This window comes from Grosmannia clavigera (genome assembly GCF_000143105.1).
Source record: "Grosmannia clavigera kw1407 unplaced genomic scaffold GCSC_140, whole genome shotgun sequence".
NCBI lineage: Eukaryota > Fungi > Ascomycota > Sordariomycetes > Ophiostomatales > Ophiostomataceae > Leptographium > Leptographium clavigerum.
Window position 1 is genome coordinate 4109660 of NW_014040801.1, and position 18551 is coordinate 4128210.

General features: G+C 53.1%; 7 protein-coding genes across 7 annotated transcripts; 1 reads left to right on the forward strand and 6 right to left on the reverse strand.

The window, feature by feature from the left end:
- Positions 1 to 1725: 1725 nt before the first annotated feature.
- On the reverse strand, positions 1726 to 4936 carry CMQ_787 (pfs domain containing protein; the record flags this gene model as incomplete). Its single annotated transcript, XM_014317866.1, has 3 exons — positions 1726 to 1767; positions 2120 to 4171; positions 4229 to 4936. 3 exons carry the CDS (start codon positions 4934 to 4936, stop codon positions 1726 to 1728), a joined length of 2802 nt encoding a protein of 933 aa, XP_014173341.1.
- Positions 4937 to 5753: 817 nt separating this feature from the next.
- CMQ_1653 (subtilisin-like serine protease) lies at positions 5754 to 10821 on the forward strand (the record flags this gene model as incomplete). The annotated part of the gene is made up of 7 exons (XM_014318732.1): positions 5754 to 5798; positions 5867 to 6739; positions 7579 to 7610; positions 7843 to 8038; positions 8099 to 8440; positions 8494 to 8557; positions 8609 to 10821. The coding sequence occupies 7 exons, from the start codon at positions 5754 to 5756 to the stop codon at positions 10819 to 10821; spliced, it is 3765 nt and encodes a 1254-aa protein (XP_014174207.1).
- Positions 10822 to 11669: 848 nt separating this feature from the next.
- CMQ_1731 (uncharacterized protein) lies at positions 11670 to 12116 on the reverse strand (the record flags this gene model as incomplete). Its single annotated transcript, XM_014318810.1, has 2 exons — positions 11670 to 12007; positions 12065 to 12116. 2 exons carry the CDS (start codon positions 12114 to 12116, stop codon positions 11670 to 11672), a joined length of 390 nt encoding a protein of 129 aa, XP_014174285.1.
- A 138-nt stretch (positions 12117 to 12254) lies between these two features.
- Positions 12255 to 12632, reverse strand: CMQ_943 (mynd domain containing protein; the record flags this gene model as incomplete). The annotated part of the gene is made up of 1 exon (XM_014318022.1): positions 12255 to 12632. The coding sequence occupies one exon, from the start codon at positions 12630 to 12632 to the stop codon at positions 12255 to 12257; it is 378 nt and encodes a 125-aa protein (XP_014173497.1).
- A 496-nt stretch (positions 12633 to 13128) lies between these two features.
- Positions 13129 to 13341, reverse strand: CMQ_1584 (gcn5-related n-acetyltransferase; the record flags this gene model as incomplete). The annotated part of the gene is made up of 1 exon (XM_014318663.1): positions 13129 to 13341. One exon carries the CDS (start codon positions 13339 to 13341, stop codon positions 13129 to 13131), a length of 213 nt encoding a protein of 70 aa, XP_014174138.1.
- A 715-nt stretch (positions 13342 to 14056) lies between these two features.
- CMQ_1084 (short chain dehydrogenase reductase) lies at positions 14057 to 14987 on the reverse strand (the record flags this gene model as incomplete). Its single annotated transcript, XM_014318163.1, has 2 exons — positions 14057 to 14916; positions 14966 to 14987. The coding sequence occupies 2 exons, from the start codon at positions 14985 to 14987 to the stop codon at positions 14057 to 14059; spliced, it is 882 nt and encodes a 293-aa protein (XP_014173638.1).
- A 540-nt stretch (positions 14988 to 15527) lies between these two features.
- CMQ_646 (ankyrin repeat-containing protein) lies at positions 15528 to 18259 on the reverse strand (the record flags this gene model as incomplete). Its single annotated transcript, XM_014317725.1, has 6 exons — positions 15528 to 16015; positions 16242 to 16479; positions 16797 to 16803; positions 17005 to 17374; positions 17537 to 17704; positions 17974 to 18259. The coding sequence occupies 6 exons, from the start codon at positions 18257 to 18259 to the stop codon at positions 15528 to 15530; spliced, it is 1557 nt and encodes a 518-aa protein (XP_014173200.1).
- Between the last annotated feature and the right edge of the window lie 292 nt (positions 18260 to 18551).

An 18551-nucleotide genomic window follows, 5' to 3' on the forward strand; every position in this document is an offset into this window, starting at 1 on the left:
GGGATATCCGGCGCAGTATACTCTTGGGAGTCTAACATTAGCAGATTCCCAGGGTCCATGGTCGTTTCGACTGGTAGGAGATCACTGCGGTAAGTTATAGATACTGCCACACTATAGAGATGTTAGTCGAGTGAAGTGAAAGAACAGGAATACCGCCAAAAGCGCCAATGACGCTATACACCACTATGCAAACAGAGCAAAAAACGGAGGCCACCTACAGAACCATGACAGCTAAAAAAGCAACAACGGCCTGGATATATCCCAGCAGTGACGAGAATGCTCTCCATCTTGTATACGGCCCACCATCGACGCAGTTAAAGGCCTTGTAGAAGCGATGTCTTTGGAGTCGCAGGGCCAGCGTAATAATTTTGAAAGACGTTTCTAGTACAGTCCATGGGAGGGACTGATAAGTTGCGCAACGCGTACATCTGGACAGGTCGCCCATCGCGCTTGCTAGTTGATCTTGGTTGTTGTGAGTGCAGACTGCAGAGTTCTCCGAGCTGCGTCAGATCTTGTGAACTTTTAAATAAAGATGGAAAAGAATAAAATAAAATTCTGTGTATAAAATAGTGCAAACCAAAGGTTGCGATAAGAGTGGGATGTTCTTATTTCACATGAGAGTAAACATATCTGGAGAGCTTCGTGTATGCATCTGCATGCACACGGCTCCTTTATCGTTAATTTACGGCTGTTTTTTGCGAGTGTTGAAGATCTAATTAGTATTAGCATCTGTGTAATATTACTTCTGTTGAAGTACACATCTTGTACGCATTTGCTGTCTCTGTTGAAATCCGATTGATTGGCGCATTCTATTTAGTATAGGACAAGTTCTCCTCTTCCACTATCAACATCAACATAAGCACCAGCATTCCCATTGCTATCACTAACAATGCGCCATCCCCTCCAACGGATAGCCACTTGGCTGCGCTTCGCTGATCAAGGCCCAAAAGGCTTGTTCGTCTTTGATTTCAACGTTGATGGTTCCTTCGGGCGTGCTAATATTGGAGTGCCCATCCATAATGCACCAACTGATTTGCTCGTGAAAGCTAGACTTTAACAACGCCTCGTATATTCCCCGAAGATGAGAGTCGTTTAAAAGACCGGAGTAAAATCTTGGATGCCTTCTTAGTACGCTTTCTGCCACGGTGCTTCGATCCATGAACCGTATCCCCGGTCCTAAAGCAAGTGCTACAGTCTGCAACACTGCTTTTGGAAGCATCGGCTGCTGATACAAAGAATCGGTAGCGATGTTTCCAGCATTCAAGTGATTGCACTCTAGGTTCGTGGCTATCTTTTGGATCAGTTTTTCTGAGGGGGATGACCGTGCTGCTAAGACCTCGGCGGCGGTGTATCGTACAGGCCACTGGTCGTCCTCTCGTAGCAATGTGATTTTTTGAAGTACCTCTTCAGAGAGGGCTGGCTGTGCTGCTAAGGCCTCGACTGCGGCAAGTCTGACAAGATAGTCATCGTCTGTAAATAGCGTAGCGAGTTTTTGATCTATTTCTTCTGGGAGGGCTGGCTGTGTTGCTAAGGCCTCGACTGCGGCAAGTCTGAAAAAACATTCATCGTCCGTAAGTAGCGTAGCGAGTTTTTGAACTATTTCTTCTGGGAGGGCTGGCTGTGCTGCTAAGGCTTCAGCTGCGGCGTGTCTAATAGAACTGTAATCGTCCGTAAGTAGCGTAGCAAGTTTTTGAACTATTTCTTCTGGGAGGACAGGCTGTGCTGCTAAGGCCTCAGCTGCGGCGTGTCTAATAGAACTGTAATCGTCTGTAAGTAGCGTAGCGAGTTTTTGAACTATTTCTTCTGGGAGGGCTGGCTGTGTTGCTAAGGCCGTGACTGCGGAGTACCTGACCAACAGGGAGTTATCCTCAAGTGACACCCTAAGCTTTTGAATTTCCGCTTCCAATAGCAATTTGCTCTTTAACTGGAACTCTTGATTAAGTATTGCCTTCTTCGTTAAGTTCGGCTGAGCTGACAATATAGAAGATGCCTTTGACGCAACAGTAGAGTCTGCATCTAGTTTCGCCTCAATCTTTGGGATAATTGTCTCTGGCAATGGCGAGTTTCTTCCAAAAATCTCGAGAGTTGACAGTACATCTCCGTTTTCTAGTCGTGGTACCAGCGCTTGTAGCGTTATGTTTGGCAACTTTATGTGAGAATTGTCCAATATTTGAAGAGCGGCCTTATCGTTGTAGTCATCAGCCAGCCATGACGTTGCTAATTTGACGATGCTTGACGGGATTGTTGGTCTACCGTTCAGCGATACTGCGATGTTGTACTTGTTGCTGCCATCTTCTAAAGCAGCCATAAGAACGTTGTCCGGAAGTTCCACTTCCCGTGCGAGGGAGGCATTCTCAAAACTGCTCTCAAACAAAAGCCACGATGTCAAATTCTTTTCTAGTGTTGGCCGAATCAACAGGTTCGGCGACACCTCACCCAAGCAATGCATGAGTAGCCGTTGGTGTGCGGGCCCCAAAAGATCGCGCGGTTTCTCATCGATGGTCTGGAAGAACCTAAGTGTGTCTTGTTCGTCCGAATGCCCATCGCCGGAGTCAAGCAAGCCGGCGACAAAACGCCAAAGTATGTCGTACCGGGCCTTGTGTTGGTGAAGAAATATAGTTGTGCCAATTCCTTTGCCGCGAACACATCGCTTGCTTCCGCTCTTATCGGTGATCGTAAACGGCTCGAGGTCCTCTCCAGACTTCCATTTCCGCACAAAGTACCGTGCCGCAAAGTACTCCTGGTAAATCAAGTGCAAAAAGTGGCAGGATTGTTGGCTTCCTGACGTCGAGTCTGGCGGGTCTGATGTTCTTAGGAATGAGAGACGGGGTAGAATCTTGTCGGGTGGGTTGCCATTTTTTGGATCATCGGTGTTGTGTAGTATTGTGCTTGAAATCCTCGTCTCGAACTCGATGGTATCGCTACACAATCCTGAAAAGGCAAGGCTCTCCAGAAACCCAATCTCTCTTTCCATCATGCGCTCCATTGTTTTCGGTGAAGCCGACTGAAGCTCATTCTCTGTCTGTATCTTCCCCAAGAGAAATGCGTCCTTTTTCCACAAGCCATTTTCGATCGCTTGGTACATGGCAGTCATGGTTTCTGGTTTGGATCCGAGATCGATGCTGCCTCCCCAATTGTAGCAAAGCGCGTCTAGCTGAACAGGAATCCGAACGAGGCCTTGAATAAGTGGGTGAGTTTGGAGAAACAAACGGACTTCTTCGGCCTTTTGTGTGCCAGAATTGCCAAATGTCGTATTGACGTATTCCTCCACCTGTTTTGGGTAGAATCCAAGTGTCTCTAGCTCGAGATCCATAGGGTTGATGCCATCCGGAAGTTTGAAATACGGACGAGATGTGACTACAACGTTCTTTTGATTTAGGAGATCTCGAAGAAAGTCGTAGCCATCGTTGTCCCTTGCCCACTCTTGGGACACTTCGTCCAATCCATCAAGAATAAACAAGATTCTGTCTTCGTCCAAGGCCCTGCGAAGGCTTCTGACGAAAAGATAGCGCAACGCCTCTTCGCAATTCTGGAACACTTCACGACGAAACAGTTCTTCGAACGTGTAGGAGGCCGAGCTCCACCTCTTCAGTCGCCGTAGAGGTACCCATAGAACCCGGTCAAACAAGGGCTGCCATTTGTGCTCATGGACAAATTCATAGACCATCTTCTTGCATAATGTAGTCTTTCCGACTCCTGCACGTCCTCGAATCAAAATTCGTCTTGGCGTTTTCGTGGTCCCGTCACGATTTTTGCGTGATTCAAAGATTGTCGACAGTACGATTTGGGTCTGTTTGTCCGGCGTGTCGACACTTAGCCGGTGGCTCAGGCTAAATGGGGAGACCTTTGCATCCCTCTCAGCTGAGTTTGCTGTTTTTGTTCCTTGCTGCTCCACCACAGCAAGATTGATATAGCACTGGTTCATCGGCAGCGAGTCGCCTGATAGCCGTAAAATTGTGAGCTTCTTTTCGCAATTCTCTTTTATATACGCATCTGCTCGGTCAAGAAAGAACGTTTTGCGACTACTGCGAAGAAAGTCCTCGATTCTGCCAGCAACTTTCTCATACTCGAGGTCCCTAGGCCCGGCGAACTTGTTCATGAGCACGTGGGTGCGATCGAGCGGAATCGGGTGTTCGACAATGTCCAGATTCGCGGAATCGCTATCGACCAACTAGAGTACGTTAGTCGTACTGTGATTGTAGTGAAGTGCTTCCTCTCTTCTGCGTACCAGTTTCATTTTCGAAAACCACAAGTACTCATGAAGAAGTTTCGTCATTTGCTGTTCGTAGAAAGTGATCAGCTGAATCTTCAGATTGGGCTCTAATTCAGACTCCTTTTCGCGGTCCTTAACAAGCTTCGTGAATTGGCGTAGCAGCTCTTCAAGGTTGGACGACTGCGTGGTGTTTTTGGTCAACTCAGTCACTGCACGGCCTGTCGCGGAAGCCCATATCGACAAAGCGGGCTCTGCCCAGGGGGCTATATCTTTGAATGAAGTGCCACGGAACGGCGTAGAAAGGAAGACAATTCCGCGCGTGGCCTGACAGACTGAAGAATATCCTGATCCGGCCATGACGAGAGCCTGAATCAAGATGATGCCCCCAAGACACGAAGCGATGAATATGATTGGACGATCTTCATGCTCGGCACGTTCACGCTGGATCCCGTCGAGAATGAGTCTGGTGTACTCCTTCACCGATTTCTGACTCATGTCTTTTGGTTGAAGCAAGTCTGCGGACCAATCGCACGTGAGGATCCGGGCCTTCCCGACTCTGCTCGGGAGCATATTCACATCGGATAGCCAGTTGACACTAACATCACCCTGCCTCCATGTCCAAGTATCAGGTGACTTCGTGTCAAGGCCGTGGATGGCAATGATGTCGGTGTCGGCCTCTGAGTCATTATGGCGAACAGCGAGTTCGACGGCTCCCGGTGGCATTGTTTGGAGGGAGAGGGGTAAATGCGAGGAGCTGAAGAAGACGAAGAGGGTACATGGAAAGAATGTTTGTAAATACAGCGATGTACGAACTCTTGGTAGGGGATCGTAACAGCTGTGAGTCTTTTGAAAACTAGCAGATGGGATGGAAATAGGCTATCCATGCAAATAAGGCTTAATAAAGCCACAGGAAACAATGAGTGAGATTTGTCGTCTTGCCGTCCTGTTAATGGTTGTTAAGAGCCCAGCTTTGTGATCTGGAAGAGCCAAACATGTGCATTCGAGAGCTGCCTAACAAGGCGGTGCTACGAAGGAGGCAGGCAAATGACTTATTGCAGAGCCCAAGGAAGAAGCAATGTTCCAAGCAAGGAAAGAAATGGCGCCCAACAGATGACAGTTTTTGACTAGCGCGCAAGGTGATGAAGCGGTTTGATCATTGATTGGTTCAGCTTTGGCAGCCATCATCAGCACCAATGCACTTCGGAATTCAGGGCTTCCGAAGTTCCAAATCAGTAGCTTAGGCATGTACACGTCAACACGGCACATCAGTAAAAAATCGAGGCCTCTGGTAGTTCCGACTTGCGGAACCAATAGCAGGGCGATAACGTATCAAGACATGGTCAGGCGGAATGCCATTCTGACACGCACCCCTGTGCGTGAAGCCGACAACACAATGCAGTATAACCGTTGACGCCCGTTAGGCAAGAGAAAAAGGTTGATTCATATAACCATAATAAGGAGAACCGTGCACATCCAAACCAAAAATCTTAAAAATGACAAGCTCTATTCAACGTTTGTCGCCTTGACTAAGCTAGCGTCTATGGAGAAGATGTCTTCATTACATGAGAGTCCCGCATCGTGGCCGGTACGCAGAACTAAACTTCGTTTCATTCCAATGGCTTGGCATTGTTAACATGATCTTGTGGCTGCCAGATCCCTGCCAGCGGGTTTGGCAAGTATGGCACGGCGGATATCCTGCCGGCTTCCTACCACTACCGTACGCCGGACAGGAAACAAGAAGTTCTCGACCCGACTACCAACATACCAAAGTTCCTTCGCACGGCGTTGTCGCTTGGTGCACTGGAACCTATGCTGAAGCATCTTTGGTTCGCCGGGGCCAAGCACCCCCCCAAACAGCTGCATTTCCAGGTTGCCATAGGACGGGAAATTGCTGTCGTGGATCGTATGGACTTGCACCTTTTTTGGGACAACAACGGGAGATTCTTCGTGAAGCCTTTGCCGAGATTCCTGCTCGATCCAGAGTTTTGCGAAGAACACCTGAAGTGCCCTGATAGGTGCGACTGCGGATCGTCACAACAAGACGAGGAAGAAGCAGGGTGTATGAAGACACCAAGAGAGATCGCTCTAGGCTTCCTTTACACGTATGCCTGTCTCATCTCGTCCGAGACTGATTTCTTCCTCGCCCGGGAGAAGAATTTATTGCCGGATATCGATTGGGTCCCATGGAAAAACGTGGTCAAGGATATTCTTCGAAACCACGATGACAGCCGAATACACCAGAGATTCCAGCGTGGCGAGCTTCGCCTATCCCGCGTCAACACGCTTCATCGCTTCACGCGACTGTCACTGTTTGACCCGTACTTTCGCGGCTGGAGCAACTACAGCAGCCTCTTCTTGGACAACTTTGCTTGGATGGCCGGTGCAACAGTCTTTGTGGCTCTGGTGCTGACGGCCATGCAAGTCGGCCTTGCGACGAAACGGCTCAATGGCAACGCCGCTTTTCAGCGGGCGTCCTACGGGTTTACCGTCTTTTCCATCTTGGGGCCGTTGGGCGCGTTCTCGCTAGTGAGCCTCTGGGCGTTATTAAATCTTGTCAGAGATCTGCCATTTTTGTTTGCAGAGAGAAAGAAGGTGGGGGGCAAGTTGTCTTCACGAGTATGAGAGTAGGTGGCGTGTGATCCGTGCTAGATGCCATATACACGGTCTATTGGCACTGTGTAGTGTAGTCCAGCAGGACCCACCTACTCGTATAAATGAGACGGGTTACATCCGAGATCATCCGGAAGTTTTCCCACTCTGTAGATAGGATTGAGGCCAGCAAAGACAACTTGCACTTACATAGCAATACCTTCGATATGCACTCACCTGGTCTTTTCTTGGCCTTTATCTTTACATGGTGTAACAGGTCTGTGACGTTCGCCATCCGCCTTGATAGGCTTGAGCCGGTCGAAGTCTGGGGATTACGTATGCAGAAGCCGCATTCCATTTTCTCGTATTTGAAAATAGAAAAATCGGTTATAGAGACCCGACATGATAACGGCTGCACAGTCTTCGACATTCCTATTGCGAACTGGACGCTATTGGCAATAAATCCCAGAAGACGGTAACAATGGCCGTGCTATTGTCCTGTATGCGAAGTGCGATTATCGGTGCCGTCGACTTGGTAATAAGGCGACATATGCAAGGGCGGTTGGGACCAATGCACGACAACAACTTCCACGTGTTTCGGAGAGCTAAATTGGCCTTGATTATATAACGGTGAGAATGGCGACAGTTCTGCTTGTCATGCAAGCTTCCGAGGCTATGACATGTTCTCCTGGCTTTGGGGTTTTGCTCCACAAGATCCGATTTAAGAAGCTGCCCCGATCAAACGTGTTTGACGTCGCAGTGCCTTTGCACACTAGTCCGAAAGGATGCACGAGGGCCTTGGCAGGAGGTCCGTGTTCTGACGAACTGCCCGTTCTGGAGTAGGATGAGCGAGCACGACTCGTATTTTTATCGTATGGCGTATAACAGCAAAGACCCACGAGACGAACGCATGGCTCCCCTGTTGTCGGTCCTGTTCACCACATATAAGTAGGATTTGATGGACGGCCGTTCCGTCCGTGGAAATGGTCTTTTGCAGGGTCAACTCGTCCACATTGGGGAGCTTCCTGTTCTACTGCCAGCACCAGCACGATGCTTCTTCTGCGCTCGCTCTTGGTTCTGTCCTCGGTGGCAGGCAGCCTGGCTGCTCGCCGGGACCCGTTTGCTCGCCAGGATCCGGTTGCGCTGCACCGCCGAGCCGACGGCGGCGACGCGGACGCATCGTCCAAGAACACGACGGACATCCAGCCGAAGCGGTTCATCGTCGAGTTCAACGGGGTATGTTCCACCTGTGCAGCTCTGCTTTTGCAAGTGTCCATCTGCTGACTTGTTTTCAAGGGCTCCGACTCCCAGACGGAGGCTGATGGCCTCGCAAGCCGTCACAACCTCACGGTGATCCGGGTCTTCAACAGCGACGTCTTCCAGGGCGCCTGTGTGGAGTCGGGCCGGGCCAACCTAGACACGCTCAAGGCCGAGGCGCCGGTGACGCAGGCCTGGCACGCCAAGCGCATCGCGCTCAGCCCCGTGACGGTCAACCAGACGTTTGGCGAGGCGGCAGCCGGCGTCAACATGTCGGTGCACCACATGACCGGCGTGGACAAGCTGCACGAGGCCGGCATCCGGGGCAAGGGCGTGACGGTCGGCGTGGTCGACACGGGCGTGCTGTACACGCATCCTGCTGTGAGTGAGATGTCCTGGGCGGTGTTGGGGGCGGTCCGCTAACATGCACGCAGCTGGGCGGAGGCTTCGGTCCTGGCTACAAGGTTGTGGGCGGATACGATCTGGTCGGCAATGGAGGTGAGAAATCCTGCGCGCGTTTTGCCCTGTAACACGCCTGACAAAGCGCAGACTGGCCGACGGACCCGGTCCGGCAGCCCGACAACGATCCGATCGACGAGCTGGGCCATGGCACCCACGTTTCCGGCATCATTGCGGGCGAGAGCAAGCTGTTCACGGGCGTTGCCCCGGACGCGAAGCTGCGGATGTACAAGGTCTTCTCGACGGTCGACTCGACGAGCGAGGACGTGCTGATCGAAGCCTTTCTGATGGCGTACAAGGATGGGGTGGACATCATCACGTCGTCCATCGGCAGCCTCGACGGCTGGGCCGACAACGCCTGGGCTCTGGTGGCCTCCCGGCTGGTCGACCAGGGCATCGTGGTGACGATCGCGGCCGGCAACGACGGCGACGCGGGCGCGTTTGCGTCCAGCAGCGGCTCCTCGGGTGCCAACGTGCTGGCGGTGGCCTCGATCGACGCGGACATCTACCCGGGCCCGTCGATGAACGCGACCTTCCACTACAACGGGACCGAGAACAACGTGAGCATCCCGTACCGGGCCACCGACCCCTGGTACCCGTCCAACATCACCGGCTGGCCGATCGTACCGCTGGGGCTCAACACAAGCATCGCCGACGAGGCCTGCCAGCCGCTCCCGAGCAACAGCACCCGCGACTTTACCAACACTGTCGTGCTCGTCCGACGGGGCGGCTGCAACTTTGCCGTCAAGCAGACGAACCTGGCCGCCTTCAACGGCACCACCATTCTGTTCTACTCTAACGAGCTGCCGCTGGACATTCCCACGACCAACTATCTGGGCGACAGCCAGATCGCCATGATCACGCGCGATGCCGGTGCTGAGATCATCCGCACAGTCAAGGCCGGTGGCCAGGTCACTGTCGACTTCAGCAGCAACCCGATCTGGACGCTGACGGGCGTGCCCAACGAGGAGTCGGGCGGCGCGCCCAGCTTCTACACCAGCCTCGGTGCCACCAACGACCTGTACGTCAAGCCGGATGTCGCTGCACCCGGCGGCTACATCCTGTCGTCATACCTGAAGAACGGCTACGCTGTGCTGAGCGGCACGTCCATGGCCTGCCCCTATGTCGCTGGCGTGGCTGCGCTGTACATTGGACAGTTCGGTGGTCGCCAGACTCAAGGAACTGGCTTTGCCAAGACCCTGGCTGCCCGCATCATGAACTCCGGGCAGCCGGTCCCTTGGAACGATGGAGTTGGCGATGTCATCAACTACGGCATCCCTGCGTCCGTCGCTCAGGTCGGCACCGGTCTTCTCAACGCCACCAAGGTCCTGCAGTATCACACCGACCTCTCGCTCTCTAAGTTTGCCCTCAACGACACCCACCACTTTAGCCGCTACCATACTGTCGAGATCACCAACAACGGCCCTCAGCCCGTCACCTATTCCTTCTCGTCTACCGAGTTCGGCGGCCTCAACACCTTCAACACCGAGGCCGATACCTGGGACACGCCGCGCGTCGCCTACAGCGAAGAGGTCATGGCTGAGCCCGTTCGTGGTGCTGTGCCTGCTATCTCTTTCCCTGCTAGCCCCTTCACCGTGCAGCCTGGCGAGACTCGCACGGCCGAGATAGACTTTGCTCCCCTCGACAACGCCGCTCTCGGACTCAACGCCAGCCAGCTGCCCCTCTACAGCGGTACCATCAACATCGATGGCTCCAACGGCGAGTCCCTCGCTGTGCCTTACATGGGCCTTGCTGCCAACCTGCACAAGGATGTCGGCACTATGTTTGATTACGTAATCGGATTCCCCACACTGTCCTCCACGGCCAAGCACATCCCCATTGCCCAGAAGGCCAACGTCACCTTTGACCTCGATTCCGACGTCCAGGACTACCTCACCTTCTACACTCGCTTCCGCTACGCCTCGCGCGAGCTCCGCTGGGACCTCTTCAATGCCAATTGGACCGAGCGCGACTGGGTCTACCCTCCCGTCGTCGGCCAGAACGGCTACATTGGTGCGGCCACCAGTTGGACCGATGCCACTGCTGGCTCCTACTTCAACGCCACCGAGGATGACCCGACAGACGTCGTCACCCTTCCGCTCATGAACCTGCCCCGCAGCATCGTCGGCTCCTATGGCGTCGAGCTGTGGTGGCTTGGTCGCCTCGCAAACGGCTCGCAGATTGCTCCCGGCAAGTACAACATGCGCATTGCTGCGCTGTCGCCCTTTGGCAACCAGACCCATTCCGACAACTGGGACGTGTACAAGACGCCGACGATTGAGGTCTTGCCGCTGGAGAAGTAGATTGGTCAAGTTGTAATGTATCGTTAGTCTGTAAGGTGGGTGAGAAATAAACATAGCATGCGTTGCATTCTGCCATCCAGGGCTCAGTTGTGGTAGATGCCCCATTCCACGTCCTGGCTGTTCACTTTCACAGTCGCTCTTTGGTGGCTTGACGTAACATGGCCAGTTGTTGCGGTCGTCGCTGAGCTTGGAGCTATCCCAGGCCGCAAAGGCAATGCCAAAGCTGCACACGGGAAGTGGCGCGCAGTTTCTATAAACTTTAACAATGCATACCTATTTCATATGATTTAAAACGACGAAAAGTCTTCCAAACCGCATTCAAGAATCAACTTGTTCTGTCTTTCGCTCTCTTGTCAGCTCACTCCAAGCATAGCACCACCGTCTGTCAAGATGCTGCAACAGAACCACTTGAAAGAAACAGTTGCTGGACAGTCATAGAAAAGATTCCATTGGTATAGTAGTAATCATAAATAAGGTAGTGACTGTATTCCGTCTGAAATATAGGCAGGCCAACATACACCCAGCACTCCCTCAGCAGTGCACACCCCTCATATAGCAGTATACGTCGGCTGATTATTACAGTGGTGCTCTCTAATACATAGTCGACATGCGTAAGACTTTCGGCGAAAATTGGTCTCCTGCCACCCGTTCACTTTTATTGCGGGTTAATTATAATCTTGCTCTCTTGCGTTCCAGTCCGCTCTGGCTACTTTTTAAAAAAATCTTAACTGGAAAACTTACTCGGTTAATAGGATGTCCCCGACAAAGGAGAACAATACATCGTATGGTCTTCATAGCTTGTCCCTTTAATGTCTTTCTTTTCCCGTGCCAGCCCGACAGTTCTCTATCTATTCTTTCAAACTCATCTTGGATACTCCCATGAGTAGCCTGTTCACCCGATCGCAGTCCCAGTAGTGGACACGATCACCAGAGAGACCGCTTGGATCACTATTGCTGGACATGCTTTCGTACCAAGACCGTCGTTCCCTTTGCTCTTTACTCGGGTTGGTGGTCCGGTAGTTCTCCTTCAACTGCTCCCAGCCTCGGAAGCTGCCCACGTCCTCGGCGACACCATGACCCGATCCGCCCAGACACACAAAGTCATCAGTTGGGTCTGCACGGCCAGTGACGGTCAGATAATGCTCCCAGTTGTCGCCAAAATCGTAGGTGTAAACAATTTCGCGGCCTGCTTCGTATTAGCGGAGACGTTGTCGAGAAGGGCCAAGCCATCCACAGTACGCACCTTGAAACTGGACATTATCGAAAAGCTGGTAGATCTTGTACTTATCCGACATCTTTTCTAGAGTATGCACATGTCGACGGTCTCCCTCATGCATACGATCTATGCCCGAAACTGTGATCTCCTTCACAGGGTCCGCTGCCCGGAAAAGATACTCACGTGGTGCCGATGCGGGAATCTGGCCGCCGGAATTTTACATCAGCATCTTCCGCTTGATGACATCCATGACGTTGTCTGGTTCACGATACGATGGGTCCTTGACAGCAAAGTCGAACGAGTGCGTTGTGGCCCAGCCGAAGGCCACCTGCAGCGCAACATGCAGATGGTATAGACTAGTGTCTGCCGGGCAGGAAAGGGTGCGAACAACCTCGGGATTGGTGATATTTCCAGGGGACAGGTGGAACTTGACAATGTAGTTTTGACGACGGCAGCTCGTCTTGTGCGTGGTCCATGCGACCGTCTGGCATTCGCGAGAGCAGTATCCCACCTTCCTGCATCTGCTGCATGCCTTCAAGGCCGCAGAAGCGGCGCCCTTGGTACAGGAAGAATTGCCACACTGCTGGGAAGCCATCGTGGTTGACTGATGCTGCGCGAAGATAGAATCGAAGTAGAAGGAGTGGCGAAAAAAGAGCGTTAGAGGCTACCAACGAATGGCGGTGTGCAATTTTTGCACAACTGAAATGAAACGAGTTTGATTGGTATGATTTTTCTCTCCAGAAACAGGACATGGATATAAGGGTCCACAAACAGCCTCGTTGCCTCACAGAAGCTGAAGAAAACGGCCGGCGCAAATGATGGGCAAAGAAGGCACCAACAAAAGCCGATCTTGGTACCTGGCTGGTTGAAACAGCAGTGCTGACTTGCCTACAGCGATCCAGTTAGCCAGCCAGCCGCACGACCTAACAGCGTCAGATTTTCACATTCATATTGTCTTCGATGGCGAAAGCTTCGGTGCAGCCTCCGGCTATCGAGGACTGCGCCTTTGGTTCCCCTTGTGCATAGCGACAGCCATAGGCTGGACGGACAGGTTGCAAAACCTTTGCGCTGTTTCTCCTTGCTATCACGAGCTAGTCCTTAGCTAAGGCCAAAACCATGCCGAGTTCGTCGTGCTCCCTCGCATCTACGAAGCCGTTCTTAGCATACAGTTTCCGTCCTGGAGGGTCGGCAAAGAGCGTGATGTACGGCTCGCCCTTGGCGGCGTGTGCTTTGATGTGTGCGAGCAGAGTCTTGAGAATGATATTGCCGAGACCTTTCCTCTGGTGATCGGGCAGCACACCCATGTCGGCAATGTGGAAGTACCACCCGCCGGGCTGCTCCCCTCAGGTAGTTTGTAGGAAATATGGCAGCCATACCAGCTGTTGGTCACGGCACCAATTGCTTGCTCTTCGGTCACGGGCGACAGACCGGCTGCAACTCGGATGCCGCGATATTCGGTAACACTTGGGAAGCCGTCGTGGAGGGTGTACCCCAGAGAGAGGGCGGGAATAGAAGCCATTAATGGTGACGATACAGGAGATCAAGAATAGATGACTCTCGTGTCAAGGTAAAAGGATTCTCACAAATAAAGACTGATTGCAACGACCAAGTTTCGGTCTACAGAGCGGCTGGTGCCTGTTGCTACGGAATCGAAGTAGCGGTTTTGCCGCTTCCGACCGCCTATTTATTCCAAGGAAAAGTATATCGTTATTTCCGTCAAAGAAGCTACTTCGGCGTGTTCCTCGATCTTTCTACCTAATGTATACAGTCGTGCGCCTTCAAAAGTGGGTGGCACGTTCTGTCACATTGTACGGAGTATAACACCAGAGATTGAGCACAGATCACAACCTGATTCTCAAGCAGACCTGAGACAGCACTACAACTCTACCACTTCAAAAGCAGACAGATGGGAAGCCATTCAACAGCAACCTACTCACATCAACCCCGGCATTGATAGCGACAAGTCCTCGGACGTACTCGATACCATGCCGCACATGTCCTCTAATCCCCCCCTTAGCCCTATACAATCATCCGCACCTGCAGCTTGCCGCCCTCGACCACTTCCTTCTCTTTCGACAGCAGTTCCTCCACGTCCCAGGTCGCCGAGACGTACCGCGCCGCCAGCCACTCGCGCCGCCGCTCCGTCAGAAACACAATCACGTCCGCGGCCAGCTTCGGTGTCTCCGTCATGGCCGGCTGCCGCTCCTTGGGCAGCCGCCGGCCCATGTCGGTCAGCACGCCGCCCGGGTGCAGTGCGTACGTCAGCACGCCGTCAGCGCCGTGGTCCTGGTCGAGAAACTCGGTAAAGCGCAGCAGTGCGAGCTTGCTGGTCTGGTAGGCCGACGCGCCGGGCGCGACTAGGTGCGCCGCGATGCTGCAGAGGTTGATGACCGTCTTGTCGCCGCCTGCCTCAAGCATGAACGGCAGAAAGGCTCGCGTCACGAGGTACGGCCCACGCACGTTGACGGTAAACGTCTTCCACCACTCGTCCGGGTCGCTGTCGGCAATCTTGGCGCGCGTCTCGAGGTAGCCGGCATTGTTAACCAGCAGGTCCAACCTCGGAAAGGCCGTCTTGATGGCCGTCGCTGCAGCCGCAACGCTCGCCGCGTCCGTCACGTCCAGCGTCACGGCCACTACCTGCGGCGGCATCTTGCCAGCCGCTTTGGCTGCCGCCGCAATCGGCTCTAGCAGGTCCGTTATGCCGGTCCGTGCCCCGATGCCGATGCCGGCGGCTCCGGCACTCGCAAACGACAGCGCGGTCTCGCGGCCAATGCCCTTGGAGGCGCCCGTGATGAAGACATAACGGCCGCTAAAGTCCCGCTTGCTCGGGTCGATGGCCGGATACGTGTCCTTGTGACGGGACTCGGTAAAGTAGAACCCTCTGCGTGTTAGTGTTTTCGTTGTCTTTCACCCTGGACCTCCACCTACCAGTATGCACTTCTTCCGACATGGTGGTTATGGTGAATCTCTTCGATGACTCGATTCCGGAGGCCGGTGATAAGGTTGGGCGTACCAGGTAGAGATATTGGCCAAGACGATGGTTGGTAAGCAATGATGCAATCTGCCGCTAGAACGCCCTCGTAGTCTATCCGATAACATCCGGAAAAGCCGTTCGAAACAGCCGTTACACTAATTTTATACTTTCCGGGCAAAAAAAATGACAGAAACTCGGAGCGTCAGCGTAAAACCTGTAATGGAATATCAAAAAAACGTACAGCAGCGGGTATTCGCTGGTCGTCACCGACCCAACTACTAATCCGCCGATTACTGGTTTAACTAGGGGAGAGCGGACGGGATCCCGTGCTTTCCAGTATCTATGGCCGTACGTGGAAGTTTATGTCACTGCCTAGTTTATGTAGCGAACGTGATTTGTGCTGTTGACTTGCTGGACTGTAATTCTAAAACGTTATTCTTACTTTTTGTAATCTGAAAATGAACTCCTTCGCAGCCATCTATACTGCTATGTACCTCCGCGTCATCTCCGTACTTGCTAACGGCCCGCCGAAAAGTCCAACCGTTCCACCGACCCCTGTCCGGCTCCTAGCGGGGTCACGGCCCAAACATCGTCGACCCCGCCTTGGCCGGCGTGCTGCAGATGCACGCCGGTTGCAAGACCACGTGCACGGTCGCGTGCAAGGTAGTTGTATGGAACAAACCGGATGGCTCTGGAGCCGGTCGTGGTTAGAGTGTTCGGCAGGTCTCCGAGGTGCAGCCCGTGATGCATGCCCAGATTGAGCCATAGGACGAGGTCGTCGCCCTGGGAGATGGACTCGCCGTTGACGAGCTGGCAAAAATCGACGAGCGATTGGCCAGGTCGAGGGCGTTGGCTGAAATAGACGAGTGCGGCTCTGAGTCTTTCTAGCGCGTCCACCCAGGCGGCAGCACGCTGCAGCACGGTGGAAGGGTGGAATTTCGAACTGTGAGGTAGATGGGCGGCATAACCGGAACGATGCGGTACGATAGTGTTTCGAAGCGAGCCTAGCCGATTTTGAGTAGACCAGATGGTCTAGAGTAGCACCAACGACATACATAGTTCCAAGCTCTCAGTTCACGGCGGCCTCGACGGGCATAAGGTTGCGATGCAGCTCCTCAGTGTTCATAGCCTCACTTAGTGCCACTCAGAGGTAGTAATGCGTCTTTTCTGTGCCCGGCACAACGCGCAGTCGAGTTAGCGTGTTGTTTGTACCCAAATGTCGAGATTAACCTTCTATCACCGGTGTGTCGAGCGCGTTCATCTTGATGGACACTCGGGCAAATCGAGGCGGTGGTGGCTGCTGATTGTCCAAAAAGGCGAGTGCGTCAGATTTATTTGGTCGCAGCGGCTGTGTTACGAGGATGACGTTGGACCTGGAAGTGTAGTTGTCGAGGGGCGTCCAGTCAAGTCCCGAGTCTATGCCCTGCAGCCATTTTACGACAGATTGGCATTCTTCCCAGGAGAGATCCTGTCAGATGTTGGTGTGGTGAGCAGTCTTTCCGGATGGCGGGGATAGAAGTGTGGTGCTGAAGTCCACTGGTAGGCCTAAGAGTCCATCTGGAAAGATTGTGCTCTGACGCAATAAGTACGACTGCAGTTGTGACGACTATGACAGAAACGAGGAAGGCAGCCAGACGAGGTCTATTCTTGCGAAAGTCCATTGCGAAGGGATGAGGAGAACGGAAGACGGCGGATAGTAAAAGAGGTGTTTGGCAGGAGCTAAACGGACAAGGAAGGAAGGAGCAGGTGGAAGGGGGCAGCGCACTCTGTGCGTGCTTGTATTACGTGAGAACTATGGGCCCAGTCATTCAGCTGTATCCCGTTGGCTGGTTTGAATTTCTTGTATGAATGCATCCATGTGTTTGACAGTTCCTACCCCAACCATCCACCAAAACGAGAGACGACAAGGACAGCTTAATAGTGAAACAGAAACCGCGCTCGGGATGGATTGACGGTTCCACCGACCTGTCGCAGAATGTCTGCACACTCCTACTGGTCATTGAATAGGGCTGTTTGCAGCGGTGTTTGTTGGGAGGGACCTGCAACCAAGTTGACGCTGGTGCCTGCAGAGAGTAGGTACTGCACAATGTCGGCATGGCCCATGTGGGCGGCCGCATGGAGCGCACTGGCGCCGAGATATCTGCTTCCAGGCGCGTCAGTATTGGCACCAGCAGTGAGCAGCAGCTCGACGAGGGGATGGCTTGTGTAGGTGATGCTGTTGCTTTTAGTATCGGCAATACACGCTGCCTGCAGTGCAGTGAAGCCCTTGTGACGGCTGACCGGCGCGTTGACGTCGGCTCCGGCCTCGAGCAGTGCCCGGACCACGGCCAGAGGAGCCAGAAGCAGATAAGCAGCCTGCAGAGCTGCGAGGCCGGCCGTCGTTGACGGAGACGCGTTGACATCTCACCTGGTCTGGCTCGTTTGCCTCGTTCTCGTCTCTCTTCTACCCCTCCACATGCTAGCTGCAGGGACGTCCGCATGCTGTTATTTCCTCCCGGCGCGGCGACGTCGGGCCTGGACATGACCGATGTCGCCGTCCTTGGCGGCAAGCTGCAGATCCGTCCAGCGGGGCTCGTCTTCCTCGTCCATGTTGCTGCACTTGCAGCTGCTTGTGCTGTGGCCATTTCCGATGACAATGTCCGGATACGAGCACTCGCCCTGGAGATAGTCAGGAAATACGGCGGTTGGTTGTACTATGTGACACAGCTAGAAGCAGCTTAACTTCGGTTCCGTCTATCAGAAGTCATATTTGTATGCTTAAATTCCCTAGCGACGTTACTTTGATGCTACATTACGGAGTATGTTGCTGTCTGTGTGCTCTTTATTGCCCATAAACAGAGTAGTTTGAATCCGTAGCTCAGGTCCAAGCATCAATACAGTCCGTAACGGGAAGAACACCACGACGAGACAAGGCAAAACAGAAAGATACAATGTATAGCCGTAGTATTATAAGTAAAACGACAAGTCTGTTGTGTCTCCGCCTTGAGCGCCTGCAGAAGCATGTGAATGCATTGGGCCGTGTAAGCGCCATGGATCTTGGACGTGAACTGCGTGGCCGAGAAGTAATGATCGCGGAAGTGGTTTTCGCGCAAAACATTGAGGCAGTCGTTCTGGTGGAAGAAATCGATCTGTGCGAGATAAGCATCAATTCCCTCGTGCCAGGCCGCCGACGGCTGAATGCGCGTGTGAAAATCCTTTCCAGACGCCACAATCTCGGCGCTCTCTGTTGAGATGCGGTCCCAGGCCATGTCGACAGCCACCGACGGAGGCTGTGGCCAGATGGAGGCGTTGTCGCGCAGTGCGCCTCTGAACGTCTGCTGCGACGGTCGCAATGGGCGCCTGGGGCCAGCAAAGGAGAGTCACAGTATAACGACACGGCCTTCAGGTCGCTGTGCTTTTCGTAGCTGCTCTCCGACGAAAAGGATCACACCACGTTTGCTGATAGCTGAGATAGAGGGCTTAAACATGCCGCACTTGCCAGCTTAAGTGTACAAAATAATACAGCTCTAACCGGCCTACGAAAAGAAGCAATGCGATCAG